The following is a 16,276-nucleotide window of genomic DNA, read 5'->3' on the forward strand; positions in this document are numbered from 1 at the left end:
GAGGACTGCGGCCCCTGCGGCGTCCTCTTGGATCTCAGTCGTTGCCCTGTAGAGGAGGAAACTGTCGCCGGGGCTCTGGTAAAGCAGGATTAGCGGGGAGGGGGTTAGTGAGGAGCACCTGGAAGGCGCTATCGTCCTGTGCCCTCAGCTTGTGGTGCGCAGACTTGCTGCCCGGTGGATTTGCTGCTGGGTGTGTAGCACCGGGCAGTGAAAGGAGGTTCCCCGCCTCACTGGAGCTGCAGCCAGGGTGCTTTCCGCATCCACGGGGGCTCAGGGTGGGTAAAGTGTGAGCACCGGCTGCACTTTCTCCTTGCAGGTGTTGAGAATTGCAGACCCCGGCTGCTCTCAGAATGGCTGTAGGCGACTATGAGGAGATCCTCAAGTACTATGAACTACGCGAAACAATTGGAACAGGTAGGATTAACCTGCAAATGCCAACAGACTTGTGTCTAACCACTTCAGTATTTATCTGAGTATATGTTAACTGTTACTTCAGAACCCATAGGTTGTGTCTTGTGTGAGTATTCTGGGGGGCAAACTTGCTGAAAATGTAATTGTTAGTTGGTAGCAGCGATCGCCTCTTACTCCACTGAAGACACGCTCTGCATGCTCCAGTGCAATGGTGAGATGCTGGGCGAGAAAGCATGTCAGCCGACTGAGCTTTAAATGTCTCTTTCCAACTGCAGGTGGGTTCGCAAAGGTAAAACTTGCACGACATCGTCTTACTGGTGAAAAAGTTGCGATAAAAATCATGGACAAACTTGCTCTAGGGGTAAGTGAAAAGGTGCTTAAAAGTCACTAGCACCTTCTGCTGTTCTTGTGGGATTCTCAAGGATTTGGGAGTGCAACGTGCTGGAATGTTGCTTGCTTATCCTGTTGGCTATAGACAGATGCTGTAGACTTCAAAGAATTTTAATGGAATACCACAAGTCTTGTGCCTCCTCGTGGAGAGGGCAACATCCTCTGGCTCTCAAATCAAGGAAGCTAAAGATGATTGCAGTAATTCAGATGAGAATACCAGTAATTTTACATCTGCCCCACTGGGTTTTGCTGTCTGTGTGCCAGAATTGTGGGGGATTGAATCTGAGCAGTTGGGCTGTGTGCTGTCATACATGCTGAGAAATGTCCTGCCATAGTCTGATGCTGCCTGTGCTGTAACAGGCTGTCAAAGCGGTTGGCAACCTCACGTCTTGCTTTTGTGGTCTCTCAGGATGACTTGCCTCGTGTTAAAATAGAAATTGATGCCATGAAGAACTTGAGCCACCAGCATGTTTGTCGGTTGTATCATGTGATAGAGACAGCCAAGAAAATATTCATGGTCTTAGAGGTAAGAAATAGTGTTTCTGCCATTTTCTGGTGTTAGTTGTGGGGTGGTAGATGGTACAAGAGCTCAAATGAAATGATTTTTGATGAGTTATCTTAATGATGAGCACGTTCAAGATGCTTCAGTTTAAAAATAAAGCTGCTAATATGTTCTGTGTTCTAGCTTGAAAAAGCTGCTCTTTGGTGTTGACAATAAGTGAAACAATTCCTACCTTGCACTTAAGTTATTCTAAAATACCATCAGCAGGGATAAGCGTGACCACAGAACTCGTGGTTGTCACCTCCTGGGCAGTTTGTATCCCCTGTGACTTCAGTGTGAGTGTCTACTACAACACATGGGGCAGGAGTCAGGGTTCCCAGCTTACCCAGTCCGCCTGGGTTTACCCTCGGGGGTGACAGACCGTGTCTTCTAGCTCTTGTGGTGATCTGGGTCTCATCACTGCACTCAGTGTTCTTTTGCTGTCCTCCCACAGTACTGTCCCGGGGGAGAGCTGTTTGACTACATCGTTTCGAAGGACCACCTCTCAGAAGAGGAGACTCGTGTCTTTTTTCGTCAGATTGTGTCGGCCATCGCTTACGTTCACAGCCAGGGGTACGCGCACCGGGATCTCAAACCAGTAAGCCTGAATGCTAATCCGATTTGCATAAACTGTAATTATAACCCACTTAATTATAACCCAATATTAACCCACTTATATGTCCCTATTAGGAGCCAGACTAGGTTCTGCCTCCATTCTCTTGTCCTTAGAGCTCTTTATCTTACATCTCCTGAAGGAACATTACTTCTGCTTGCAGTGTTCCTCAGCTGAGCTGGATGTGGCTGAGTCTGAGGAACAAGCTTCCTCCAAGAGAGCAGCAGAACAACGTGCTCCAGCTGGAAGTGGAGCAGATACATGTACCTGGCCTTGCTCAGGCATTTCTGTTGTCCCCTTTGTTCCAGCTCATACCTGGAAGGAGTCTTTATGGTGCTGGTCTGTTCTGCATACTGTTCTGTTTTCATGTCCAAAGGAAAAGGCGACACAAATAGTTAGTTTCAGCACATGGTGGCTAGACAGAGGGTGGAGGAGGAGATGAATGCTGCTGGGCCCATTCTGAGGCTGGGTTTAGGCACGGGTTTAGGGAGTCTGTTTCTCCTGGCAGGGGTTAGAAATTTGCAAGTTGACAATGGTGACATCTCTGAGAAAAACCAATGTGTGGTGCACAAGCGTTCTCCTAGAGAGCTTTTGTCAGAAGTGTTTGTCTATAAGGAAATTCTCTGAAACAAAGCATCATATGTATCTTTGGGAAGGAGTTGGCTTGTAGCTGGAGAGCTAACAGGCTCTTAGGATCACATGATGTCTTGAGTGGGAAGTGAGTTCTAGAGGCTTCTGCTCAAACCTCTTGCTCAAAGCAGTGTCAGACCAAACTTCTTGAGGCTTTATCTAGTGACATCTTTGAAGGAGAAAGGACTTTCCTTCTTTTCAGTGTGGATGTCTTGTGATACCTGTTGTGTGTCATCTCACCACACACTGCTGTGAAAAGACCAGCTCTGTCTTCATGCTGTCCTTGTAGGTATTAAAATGCTGCCATGAGGTTTCTACTGAAGCTTTCATGTCTACAGGCTGAACAAACATCTTTCCCTCAGCCTCTCCTCAGGCTCTGCAGTAAGTGCTCCCCAAGCCACTGAGCTGTCCTCAGTCAAGGGAGGGAATCCTGCCTCTCTGCTGCACTCTGGGGAGAACCCCCTGACCCAAGGGTGGAACCCTTCTGCTGGGAGGACAGGAGAGAGAGTTGGGAGTGTTCAGCCTGGAGCAGAGAAGGCTGCGGGGACACCTTAGTGCAGCCTGTCAGTGCTTCAGGGGGCCTGTGCGAGAGCTGGGGAGGGGCTGTTCGTGCAGCCTGTCAGTGCTTCAAGGGGCCTGACCGAGAGCTGGGGAGGGGCTATTCAGCAGGGGCTGTTGGGACAGGACAAGGGCTGATGGGTTCAACTGGCAGAGGGAGATTGAGACCAGAGAGGAGGAAGAGATTGTTTCTGCTGAGGGTGGTGAGACCCTGGCCCAGGTTGCCCCGAGAGGTGGTAGAAGCCTCATCTGTGGCACCACTGCAGGTCAGGTTGGCCCTTGGGTCTCTGAGCAACCTGCTGTGGTTGTAGATGTCCCTGCTTCCTGCAGGGGGTTGGACTGGATGAGCTTTGAAGGTGCCTTCAACCCGAACTGATCTGTGATTGTGTGAACTTTAAGTAAATTCTGGCTGCTAATGACAAGAAGAAATAAGATGAAGGAAAGCATGGTTCTGTGGGTGTACTCAGGCTATAGAAGGATTCATTAGCACTTTCTCTTTTACCAGGAAAATCTGCTGATTGACAGCGATCATAATTTGAAGCTGATAGACTTTGGACTTTGTGCAAAGCCAAAGGTAAGAGTATCAGCTGCTTTCACAGAGAACTTCTAAATCAGCTGCTACACATGTGTAAAAAAGGGTTGTTTGACTTCAGAGCGCAGGGCAGGGACCTGCCCAGAGACCCTCAGCTCAAGCTGTTCACATCATTGTCATCCCCTCACGAATTACTTTCTATGGCCTTAACTGTGCGAGAGAGGAGTTAACGGCCGGTTGTGACCAGATCATTGAATCCTTCTCTCCTCCCGCACTTTATCAACCATAATTGATGGTACTTGCCACCTCGGGTAAAGGCCTGCACTACAAAGCTGAGACTGGTGCATTATTCCCCGATGAGTTTCAGTGGCATATGTCTCTTTTCAAAACATTTGTATGTATGTGGAGACTTGGGGTCAAATCAGATAGTTTATTCCAGTTACACTCACAATTCCTCTGGTTGTGTCTGCATATGTTGAGTGTTCCCTGAGTGTAAAGCTGATTTCTGGGAGAACTTCCTGTTTGTCAGCTATTTAAAAGAAGGCTTTACTGATGCAAAGGCATTACTTGTCCTCAGATCATTTTAATTGACTCAGTTAAAGGAGTGTCCTGCAGGCAATCCAGATTGTGAGAGTATTGTCGTATAATGTCATCTCACTTTGATCTGCTTAGGACAAACCCTAGCAAAGTAATGACGTGTTTTTAATAAGTAATTTTAGTGGTTCTTCATTAAGTTATTGTATTAAATATTGGTATAAATAACCAGCTGGCCTCATGGCTAGGAACTCTTGGGTTGCTTCTTCCTAAGTTCCATCACTCTTCTCTTTGCAGTTGCAGAGGGAAATATCCTCATCAGAGGAGATGCTGTGGAAAACACTGTTTGGGTAAAAAGTGATAGGACGTGAGGAAGTGACCTCAAGTTGCCGCAGGGGAGGTTGAGGTTGACCCTGAGGACCTATTTATTCCCCATTGGAGTTGTCCAGGCCTAGCCCAGGCTGCCCAGGGCAGTGGTGGAGTGCCCACCGCTGGAGGGGTTTCACAGCCATGCTGAGGTGGTGCGGAGGGACAGGGGTCAGTGGGGACCTGGCAATGCTGGTCAGACAGGTGGACTCAAGGAACTGAAAGGTCTCTTCCAGCCCAAACGAGTTTGTGATAACAGATGAATCAGCAGCTTGGGATCTGAATGTCTATAGGATACTTGTGGTCCTAGACTGCGTTTGACAAGTAAAGCCATGTTTTACACCAAAGCAACACGTAGATGCACAGCAGAGGAGAACAAAGGCTCTAAGTCCTCTAATGTGCTATTGCTAGAAGACACCAGCTGCGTTAAAACCAGTGCTCTGTGTGACCGGTGTTGTGGTTATTCCAGGGTGGCCTTGACTACCATCTGAACACATGCTGTGGCAGCCCAGCTTATGCAGCACCGGAGCTAATTCAGGGCAAAGCGTATATTGGCTCAGAGGTAGGTAGCACTGTTCTGGGTTTGTTTTTATCCCACCATGTGTTTAAAGGTGGTTCAGATCTGCTCACCTGGTTTCTCTTGAATGCCACCTGGCTTGGGTCATTCTCAGAAGCTGCGTGAGTGGCCTCAGCAGTCACAGCGCTCACAGATCAGAGGCTGCTTTGTCTCTAACTCTTTGCTATCTCCTTTCGTTGCTCTGTATTTTAGTCCCCTATGAAAAACTGACTTAAACTCCTTCCTCCCCGCTGTATGTTCTTTCAGGCAGCAGTTTGTTCTGTTAATGATCCAAACATCAGTATGTTACCAACAACTTCTCATACCGAATCCCACACTGAATCCAAAGCACAGCACTCCTGTGTGCTGAGAACCAGAATCAGCTCTGTCCTAGACAAACCCAGCTCCTGTTGCAAATTCCTGTGTGTGCTCACTATCTCATGTGCTTTACCAGGCCTGTCTTGAACTGGAGATTCGCGTATGAAAACTTGCTCTCTGTACTGCACTGTAAGACTTTAGATAAGCTGCAGTGTTTACCCAGCTTTGATTTGCATCTGGAGCACTGGGACCTGCTACCTGCCTTTGTCCATCCCTTCAAAACTCCTAAACTGTGGTGTTGTGGGATGGAGCCGGTCTTTTCCCTTTTACATACCTTTGCACCGCTGTCCTTGGCCTTGAGCTCCTGCTTTCTTCCTTTTTTTTTTAGTGTATTTTGTTTTCCAGTGCTTCAAGGCCCCTTTTATGATTTAAGTGGGAATGACAGTATGAGGCATGTGGCCTTGTCGTGCCTGTGCTACAGAAGAAGCAGCAGAAGTGGGGCTTTGAAGTCAGGCTTTGAAGTGGGGCTCCAGCTGGCAGCTGCTGGAGCCAGAGATCTATTGTTGCAGAAAATCCCCTGTGATGAGTCTGCGTTTTGGCCAGTGAGGTCTGTGTAGGTTGAAGGTGATGCAGCAGTTTGGTGACCTGAGGAGTAGGTGTTGGTTTAAAAGTGCTCTAGCTTGAATAGAAAATTGAATTGGGGTTGTGTGCTTCCACTAGGAACATGAGAGTTCTGTCCAGAATTTAAGGAGCCACCCTCTCCTGGGTTGTATGTGGGCTTTACCAAAGGGGGATGCCATTACCTGCCCATAAGCCATTTGAGATCAGGATCATGAATTTCCACTCACCTTTGTTTTTTAGGCGGATATTTGGAGCATGGGGGTGCTGCTGTACGCTTTGCTGTGTGGTTTTCTCCCTTTTGATGATGACAACGTCATGGCTCTCTACAGGAAAATAATGGTAGGCACTGGTGGTGCTGGAATACACTGGGAACAGACATTGCTGAACAGTAGGAGAGGTCTTCGCTCTTCTGACGGCAGGAGCTGGGCCTGGGGCAGACAGGCCGTGTCTGCTGAATTTTGTGCCACTTTGCTGCCTTTTCTTTGTTTCCATCTTTCATCAGCTTTTGCAGTACTCCAGCTTGCTTGCAGGAAACAGAGTTTCAGGAGAGACATTTTCTTGCTCGTGGGCTAGATTTTTGTATCTGAGCCTTTATCTGGCTTCCCCCTGTACAGTATGGAATAGAACTGTGTGATGGTTTAACCCCAACTGCTTGCTCAGTCCTTCCCCCTCGCTATGGAATGGGAAGAAGAATTGAAAAAGAAGTAAAACCTGTGGGTTGAGATAAGAACATTTTAATAATTAAAATATAATAATAATTGTAATGAAAAGGAATATAACAAAAAGAGAGAGAAATAAAGCCTCAAAGACAAGTGATGCACAAAGCAATTGTTCACCACCCACTGACTGATGCCCCAGCAGCGATTTTTCCCCCTCCCAGCCAACTCTCTCCAGTTTCTATACTGGGCAGGACATTCTGTGATCTGGAATATCGCTTTGGCTAATCCCGGTCATGCCCTGCCCCAGCTCCTTGTACTCCTGCACACAAGTGAAACCTAGGAAACTGAAAAATCCTTCACTTGTTGTAAATGCTGTTCAGCAACAGCAAAACATCAGTGTGTTATCAGCATGGTTCTCACACTAAATCCAAACACAGCGCTGAACCAGCTACTGGGTAGAAAATTAACTCTGTCCCAGACAAAATCAAGGACAATCTGATTTACCAGAAATAATGTTCTTGACTGTCAGCTCTTCTCATGTCTGGGAAAAGCAGGCTCTCTATCTGATGTTAAGCTTTTCTCCTTGTTTTGGAGCAAAATAGCATGAACAGCATAATCAAAAGGATAAACTTGAATAGATTGTCCCAGAATTCAGTAATTGGTTCTGTTTCCCTGTAAACTCCTCCTGATGCAGCTGAATAGCAGCTGTTCCACACCGTACACACATCTACCAACAGCCTCTAAGCTGCCATAAAACTTATATTGATAAAGCTTCCAGTAAGCGAGTGGGGTGAGGAGAAGCTGTGCTGGGTAAAGGCTTTAGCTTCCTCTGCCTCTTTCTTCTTCTCACACATAGTCTGATATGTCTAAAAAAAAAAAAAAAGAAAAAATACAAACAGAAAGCTCCTCAAGAGTGTTCAGAGACTACTCTGGTAGGAGGCAGCTGATCTGCATGGGGTGTTTTCAGGGTTCATAACAACTAGAGCTCTATAAAATGTGGGATTATTTCATCAAACCCGTGGCTTTTTAGTGCAGAATTGGAGTGGATTCAAGTACCTTGACAGAAGATCTGTAGGAAGCTCAGTCTGAGTTGTAAAGAATTAGAAAAAAAAAAAAAAGGAAAAAAAGAAGTAAGGGATAAGTGATCCAATGAGAGGGTGTAAAGGTGCTGATACTCAGATGAGTTGCCAGTAAAATGATATGACTTTCCTACTTGCATAATCACAGAATGTCCTGAGTTGAAAGAGACACATCAGCATCATTGAGTCCAACCCCCTGCTCCTCACAGAACCACCTAAAAGTAAACTGTGTGACTTGGAGTGTTGTCCAGGTGATGTTAGCCAGCACTTGCAATTCCTTGGTAAAATTGCTACGAAGAGGGATCAGTGATGAGCAGCCTTTCCCTCTCTGCTTGTGGTGTGAACTGTGGTGTCCACACATAAGCTTGAGAACTTGTCTGTTTCTAAGCGTGCCTTTGTAGGACGACAAAGTCCTTTGTGCTGGTCGTTACACCAAGATGTGGGACCTGGTAGGTTGTCTAACAGCTTAATGTGTTCATGCTCTTCACCTTGCCCTTAGCTGGAAGAGGAACGGGGGTTTACATGTGGAATGGAGGTCTTAAGGTCATCAAAGATGGTTTCTGCATAGTTACTGTTGTCTGATGTGCTGAGGAACCAGGAGCTGAGTTGTTTGGACTGTCAGGGTGTTGGCCAGTGAAACTGGTTTAAGTGAGCTGAGACCACCATGTTGTAAAACCTCTGGGTGCAGTCAAACCCATGATGCCACAGGTGTTAAGATGCAGGATTGCTGTTTCTGCTCCGGATTTGTTCTAATTTTATGTGGTTGTGAACTGAAAATTGCTTGAAATGAGGACATTTATGCTCTGTTGTTGAATTTAATTTCACACATTATAGCTCCTGAAATTTATTGTAATCTCAGCTCAGGACTATTGTTCCAAGTCAGTGTGACAGTCTGCTGCTGCAATCTAATCAGGACCGCAGGACTCTCCCTGAAATCCACGTCTCATTTGGGAATACCTGAATAAATGCCTTTACTTTGTGAATGATAAATCAAGCATGTGATGTAACTTCGGTAACGAAACCTTGTTTTTGGTGTTATCTTACCCATCTGGTGGCTATTGCAAAGCTTTTCACCTTCCAGCATTGCCCTCCATAGTGTAGGTGCTAATGTTGTTTTACCTTGTCCGATGTTCTGAGCAATATATTAAAAACAAAACCCGGATTCCACACGTTACTTGACTTAGCTTAGTTTGACTGAAGGTGGGTTGTGGAGCAGCCTGCGGACTGTTTACAGATTGCTCCTTAGTAGAGTCTGTACAGGCACAGCTTAAATTCTTTAACCTGTCCCAGCAGTGCGTGCTCTGCTCAGAAATGTGTTGCACACAGTACCGACTGGTCTGTGATTGAGGCATTTCTTTGTAGAAAGAAAACTGCCCTGATGGATCAATAGTTGTGTTATTTCACAGTGACTGTTTACTGACTTTTTAGAATTTATTTTTCTCTGTTTTCATTGAGAAGTAAATGATGCTTGATGGTTCATTTGGTTTGATTTTTATCTACTGTTGTACCTCAGATCTGAAAGCCATTTTCAGTTTTCTTCTCATCAGGAATTAAAAAAGAAATAAAGGTAAATAATTCAATTAAAATAAAGTTACCAGTTAGATCTGTAGCCTTTTTCCTGTCTGCAGCGTGAGTAGAGATAAAAACTCTATAATAGATGTAACCTGTTAAAAAAAAAAAAAGAGAACAGCTAAATGTTGGGGTGGTTTATTTTTAGTGTCTAATTTAGCAATTTCAATCAATATTCATATTTCAAAGTGTTCATATCAGTCACTCATGCTCCAATATGTTTGCTTTTCTCAGAGTTCAGTGTCAGGTTGGTAAGGAGCAGGTTGGCTGCAAAAGTGATGGAAAAGTGGGTGAAAACTGCAGCTGATAATTCTAACACAGCATTTGCCTTACTAATGCAATTGGGGTTCAGTACGTTTTAGTCACATTTAATCCCATCTTCCTTAAAGCTAAACCTGCATGCACCTGCTATTCTTCCTCTGTGACCGAATCTGGGTGTCACCATCATCCCAGGAACTTCGCAGTGCCTTCCGAGCTGGCGGTTCACAGTTCATTCTAAGCCCTCTTCTTTTCCACAGAGAGGAAAATACAGTGTCCCAAAGTGGCTCTCTCCTAGCAGTGTGCTACTGCTTAACCAAATGCTGCAGGTAAAGTTATTGCTTCTGTTCCAATAGCTTTGTCGCATACTATTGCATCGGGCTAACCAAAAGTCTTTAAAAGCATTCAGTGTTTGAGCAAGCTTTATTCTTACATGTTTTTAAAGAAAAGATTAATATTGCTTTTTGCTGAAAAATCTTTGAGTAGAATAATTGGGTGTAGAAATAATTAAGCCAAGTTTAAATAATTAAACAAAGTCACCAAGCACTAGTTGCATTTGGTTGTTCTTAACTGTGCTCTATCAGTACGGTTTGTTTTGTAAACAAAGCTGAAAACACTAAGTATGCCTTTGGGCTACTTATAAGCCATTCAGCCAATGCTAAATATTCCTGGAATATTTATTGTAACTGTGGGTACTATAGCTGCTCTTCACAACTTGTCTTTGTGGCCTTCCTTTTGGTGAAGCCATGAAACAGCACTGGTTTTCATTTGAGCTTCAATGACCCTAAAATTCTGAGTAGAAGACAAACGGTTTCCTCAGTTCTTCTCAACAATTTACCTATCAGATTGATTTTTTTTTTTTGTTGCCCACCAGGTGGACCCAAAGAAGCGGATTACGGTTAAACATCTACTGAGTCACCCCTGGCTCATGCAAGGTTATTCTGACGCTGTCCAGTGGCAAAGTAAATACCCAGTAAGTGCACTTGTTGGATGAATGTGAGGTACTTCATGCCATCTGTGCTGGCTTACTGCTGTCCTCACAGCATGGGGACGAGAAGACATTTCTCCAGAGATGATCTTTGAGATAGCTGTGGTTCCTTTCTGATACTTCTTGCTGTCAGTGTGACTACTCAGTCTCCATTTCTCATGAGGAATTTCAAATGTGTTTTCGTTGTATTCCGCAGCTGATGCGTGATTTGCAAAATAACTCACTTCTCATCAAACATGAAGTATTTCCACATGTCAGTGACCAGTTGACTCTCCAGGCTGGTTGATCAATACTTCATGGTGCAAAACACAGATGTTCTGGAGAGCATTAGACATGATGATGGTCTACCTTCTGCCTGATCCTCTCTGGAAGTTGCTAGTTTGGATAAAAATTTGGCCTCATTGAAAGTACATTTGTCCTGTCTCTCTATCACTTGTTTGACTTCTTTAAGAGACAAAGGTAGTATGGAAAGGAAATAAAATAGTCCTGCTGTCAACATTGAGTCCTGAGGAGAGGATCGTGTGTGTCCACAGCCAGTGCTTCCCTGTGGCCACTGGATGCCACTGTTTCTCCAGGTAAAGAACAGCTCTACTGTGACTGCAGCATCAGTTCTAACTGGCTCCGGAAAAGATGTGCCTGTCCTAGAGCTTTGAATATTTATGGAGAGCTGCAAGCGTAGCTTCCATTCCAGTAAAAAATCTCATCCGCTGTCAGGCTTCTTCGAATTCAGAACCTCTCACCAAGGAGGGGCCAGGCTGTGAAGCTGTTAAAGTGGTATGACTCCGTCAGTCTGCTCCCTACTATATTTAGCTGTGATGCTAACGATTTAAAATTCAGAGTCTAAAATCGTGGTTGGTTATGGACTCAGCCTGCTGGGTTTCACGACAGTGTCCCAGCCAGATATAGACTGAGACAACTTGAAAGCCTTGTGCTCACTATCTGTCGTGTTCTTGCAGCTGGGACATCTTGACGAAGACTGTGTGACAGAGCTCTCTGTGTTTCATAAACAGAGCAGGGAGAGTATGTTGGAGTTAATATCAGAGGTAAGAACTATACATCAGTAATTTACAGTAATTAACCACAATAATACAGTACATAAACCAACTGTAGAAACAGGCCAATGCTCAAGTGTGAGATTTTTAATACTTTTCAGATTTGAGGAGCCCCTGTAGAGCTCTAGGATCTAACTGTAGCTTATAACTACAGTTCTGATGTTCAAATTGGTGTTTTTATCTTTCCCTCCTTGTGCTTGTGATGTTTTCCAGTCCTGACCATTATTTGTTTTCACAGTAAAACCTTTCTGAATTTCTTAAAGTCAAAATAGATTTACAGAAATTTATAGTTGAACAATAGATGCTGTTTGCTGGGTTAACTTTTTGCTTTGAAATAGTTCAATAAGTAACAGTAAAAAAAAAGAGTAAGAGAAAAATATCAGAGCATCACCCAGACATACTATAAAATACATTTTTTTGAGTTGTTATTCACAGTTTTTTTTAAAAAGTTAGTATGTTTAGTTACTTTTGAATAGAAATAAAATTTGAACTGACTGTTTCTGGAAGAATTGTACAAATGTTATCAATGACATTGTAGGCTGTAGAAGAGACTTAACACATGATGTGTACTCCAGGTTTAACCTGAATCTGAAAACTCTCCCTTGAAATTTAATTTTCGCTTCTTTGTACATGGGAGCAGTGACATGGTTCTTTGTCTTCCATAGCACTTTGGAAAAACGGTTGGTGTTCTACATCACTACAGTAAAAACTGACTTCTACTATGTGTGTGATACCCAAGATGGATTTGTGGATTTAGTGCTACTTGTTCTTCAGTTGTAGGAAATAATCTTGAATAATCTGTCTGCATGGGGAAAAGTCCTTCCAAATCTATCTGTGGCATTTGCACTGTGGAATTCTATCCCTTGTAACGAATTCAAACTACTTGTACCGTGCTGCAGTCAAGCGTCGTACCCGTGTTCCTCACACAGGCAGAGCTGCTGACAGTCATGCAAAAAGTTGCTGCTGCTCATGTGGAAGGAATGGGGGGTGACTCCCAAAAAACTGAGCCTCTGGTTGAAATATTGACTGAACTGAAATAATAACTTTTCCAGTCACTTCAGTTGATTAGATCCTGGCCCCATCATTAGTTTTCAGTCTACCAAGCGTCCTACAAACTGACTGGTAAAGAAGGATGACCACAGTCTGTTTCTTGATCTCAAACACATTATGTGATTCAGCTGAATTATGGAATTACGCTGACGTGATCGAACACGAGGGATGCACTTCAGGCAGAAAACTCATTAGTCTTCAGGAGGCTGAGCTTGCTTTGTACTTAGTGTTTCCAAAGAGAGGTTAAAATACTTTTCTTTCTTCCTAGTGGAAGTATGACCAAATATCAGCAACATATCTCTTGCTTCAATCCAAGAAGGCTCGTGGTAAACGTGTTTGCTTGAGGGTTCCGTGTCTAAGAGGACATGCCAGTACAGCACAGTCAGCAGGCCTCGAGGTAAGATTTCGAATTCAGCCGGACAACATACTGATGAAAATGCTGCTCTGCACCGACAAAGTTCTGCTGGGAGAACAGGCTGGTGCCCTAAATATTGGTAAGAGAGCGTCTGTGCAGTCAGCCAGTCTTGGCTGCTGAACAGTTTGATCTCCTGATGAACATGCCTTAGCAAGCTGGGCAGCTTCTATGAGTCAACATTGCTGGAGAAGCTGGGAGGACATGGTGCGTTGTGAGTACCACACAGAACCTCCCTGTGGCTGCCCACAGAAATGGGCTAAAACTGTCCATGGTCTGGCCAACGTATTCATTCCAGATTTGTCTCTAAGTATTTCTGTACCTTGCTGATTAACATGGCTCAGTAACAAAAATCTTCCAGAACATCCCGGCATGTCATCTGGACAGCCTCCTGTGAGGTGACACAGGCACAACATGAGCTGATGGTCAAAGCAGGGAGACCCATTGCTTCCCCATCTGTTTCCTTTTGTTACACGATTCCAGAGAGGATTCTGTTTATTTTGAGTAAAGGAAACTCATTGCTGATGTTTTTCTCATTAATTGGATTCTCAAGCAGTTTTTTATGTCTTATGGTAGTTTCTGTTCCTGTGGTTGGTAGCAAAGTGCAAACAGGGTGCTTCAGAACTTGTCTAAAGTTGCTGAATTCCATGCAATCTCATATAATACACAGCTATATGTGATGTCACTGATAATAATCTGTTTGACAAGTTTTAAACAATTCAGTAAAATTGCAGACTTTCTGTTAACCTTGAACCCTAGATGTGTGTAAAATTGAGCTATCTGAATGTGCTGCTCTCTGCACAGAGACAAGCATTCAGAAGAAACACTCCCTATGTATCTGCGCATAAAATCGTTTCAGTTCCCTCATACAACTGCTTTGAAGCGCAGGGACAATTCTAAGATCACCGGTGCTGCACAAGAGATTTTGAACCATAAGTGTTGCTGAATATGTTCATGTGATGTCCATGATCACAGAATCACAGGATGTTCTGGTTTGGAAGGCAACCTTTGTGAGTCATCCAGTCCATGCAGTGAGCAACTAGAGCAGGTTACTCAGAGACCCAAGGTCCAACCTGACCTGCAGTGGTGCCAGGAGTGGGGCTTCTACCACCTCTCAGGGCAACCTGGGCCGGAGTCTCACCACGCTCAGCATCAACAATCTCTCCCTCCTCTCTGGTCTCACTCTCCCTCTGTCAGTTGAACCCATCAGCCCTTGTCCTGTCCAAAAAGCCCCTCCTGAAAAGTCCTTCCTCACCTTACCTGTAGGCCTTGATCACGGTGAGTTGGTCTTCTACACTCAGGTGATTTTAAGGTGGATGTTCTGCAGGTTCAGTAGCACTGGTGCTGTGAAGTGACTTCATCTCCAGTGGTGTCCTGGGTAAATTGATCTGGTTAATGGTATCATTTAACATACACATTATGCCCTCTCAGGACAGCGAAAATCACATCTGCAGTAATCCATTGCTCCTTCTACAGTGTGGAGTGCACATTTAATGTACCTGCACATAATAGCTGTGAGGGAATATTGACTGAACTTGTTGAAATACCCAGCTAGCAAAGTCCTCTAGCTAGAGCTGGTCTAATACGAAGACAACCAAGCAAACAGAACCTTTAACTTAGCCAGTTTGTGAATCTGGTGGCACAAGCTTGTGCACAATAGTACAGTATTTCAAGCAGTTTGATCTAGAAGGGTATTACAGAAAAATTCTTGTTAACTTCTTGGCTGTAGCTGATGGCCCTCTGGAAAGGAATTTTTAGTAATTAGTCATAGTGGGTCTGGCAGCACACCAGGAAGCTCTGTTTCTATCCCAGTAGTAAGGAGAGATCTGATCATTGCTCTGTTCCTGGTCACGGGCCAAGGGAAACGTACCTGCCAGCACAACATCGCTTCCTAGAGTGGTTTCCATTCCAGCTGAGGACTGATAATTTAAAATAACTGTATGCAATTTCACTGAAGTGGGGTGGAACAAGTCTGGAAAGAGTTTCCTGAAATAACAAAAGATGTTAGAAACTGAGAGCACTGTGATACCTATCTTGATCACTGGTCGTGTGAGCCATGATGGTTGGCAATCTTGATTGATTGAATAAATTACATCCTTTTTTCAGGGCTGGAAGCATTCTGAATGCTAGTTCAGGTACGAGCATTCTAGTTTTGGGCTTGTTTACCTTTACCTGACGCCTTTCAGACTTCCCAGCATTCTTTTCGTGCGTTTTTTCCAGCTTAATACTTGCCTTTTGGTAAAACAGCTTGTGGCCCAAGTCTTGAAATCAAAGTAGGTGTTTTATGAGTTGCTTCTTTTCTTGACACAAGTGATAAAAGATGACTTGGTGCTTTGAGAATAGTTTCACATCTACTTTCGATACAAATAGCAAATCCACAATGGTAGTATTAAAGTCATGCTATAAAACTTGGGTCACGGGCATGGGAACTTCCATTAGCTGTTAACCATAATTGGGAACTCAAAGAGATAAGGATTAGATTTTAATGATACTTTTCTGATGAAATCTTCCTTTTAATCATGCAGTGTAATCTCAGCTGAGTCTTTCTTTTCAGTCTGAAAATCCTTTGACATCTGAAGATGTGCCAGGCTGCAGTGAACTGTCCCGTGTATTTGGATCTGTGGAATTTTCTGATACAGCTTCAGTGTTTGAAGAATGTCTGTCAGAAGAATTTATTCTAAATACTCGCAGAACAAAGCAGGTGTTTGAAGAATAAATATTAATTCCTTTTAAAAAAAGTGCTATTCTTAATCCAAAAAAGTCTTACTCTCATTGTGCTTAAAACTTACTACATAATTAAATGTTTTATAAATATAGCTGAAGATAAATTGTAGATTCCTCTAGATCTGGGTCATGATTCATTTGGTCAGAACTTGAGCTTTGACATTTGATTTGCATAAACCCAGCATCTAGGTAATGAGTAAATGCAGCGATGAGCAGTTTAAACCTGACTGGAAGACAGTGGGGTACAGCAAAAGAGATCTTGGAGTTAGGCTAGAGCCGGGCAAGTCTTTGAAGAGGTTCAACCTGTCTGTATTGGACAATGAAGCAATTAAAATCATACAATTAAAACCCATGAAAATTCTTAGCTGTGTTTAGATAGAGGAATAGTCTGAAATGTGCAAGTGGAAGGGTTCGG

At 43.9% G+C, this 16,276-nt stretch overlaps 1 protein-coding gene across 1 annotated transcript in view; it reads left to right on the forward strand.

The window, feature by feature from the left end:
* The first annotated feature begins 350 nt into the window (after window positions 1–350).
* MELK (maternal embryonic leucine zipper kinase) overlaps window positions 351–16,276 on the forward strand; it is a 22,392-nt gene continuing 6,466 nt past the window's right edge. Inside the window, exons 1-12 of the mRNA XM_010131435.1 lie at window positions 351–414; window positions 687–772; window positions 1,211–1,327; window positions 1,797–1,940; window positions 3,649–3,717; window positions 5,045–5,137; window positions 6,311–6,409; window positions 9,896–9,964; window positions 10,510–10,608; window positions 11,580–11,666; window positions 12,994–13,122; window positions 15,692–15,838. Of these exons, the coding sequence (XP_010129737.1) occupies window positions 351–414; window positions 687–772; window positions 1,211–1,327; window positions 1,797–1,940; window positions 3,649–3,717; window positions 5,045–5,137; window positions 6,311–6,409; window positions 9,896–9,964; window positions 10,510–10,608; window positions 11,580–11,666; window positions 12,994–13,122; window positions 15,692–15,838 (1,203 nt within the window). The remainder of the gene's footprint in view (window positions 415–686; window positions 773–1,210; window positions 1,328–1,796; window positions 1,941–3,648; window positions 3,718–5,044; window positions 5,138–6,310; window positions 6,410–9,895; window positions 9,965–10,509; window positions 10,609–11,579; window positions 11,667–12,993; window positions 13,123–15,691; window positions 15,839–16,276) is intronic.

This window comes from Buceros rhinoceros, unplaced genomic scaffold (assembly GCF_000710305.1).
Source record: "Buceros rhinoceros silvestris isolate BGI_N320 unplaced genomic scaffold, ASM71030v1 scaffold6892, whole genome shotgun sequence".
Taxonomy (NCBI): Eukaryota; Metazoa; Chordata; class Aves; order Bucerotiformes; family Bucerotidae; genus Buceros; species Buceros rhinoceros.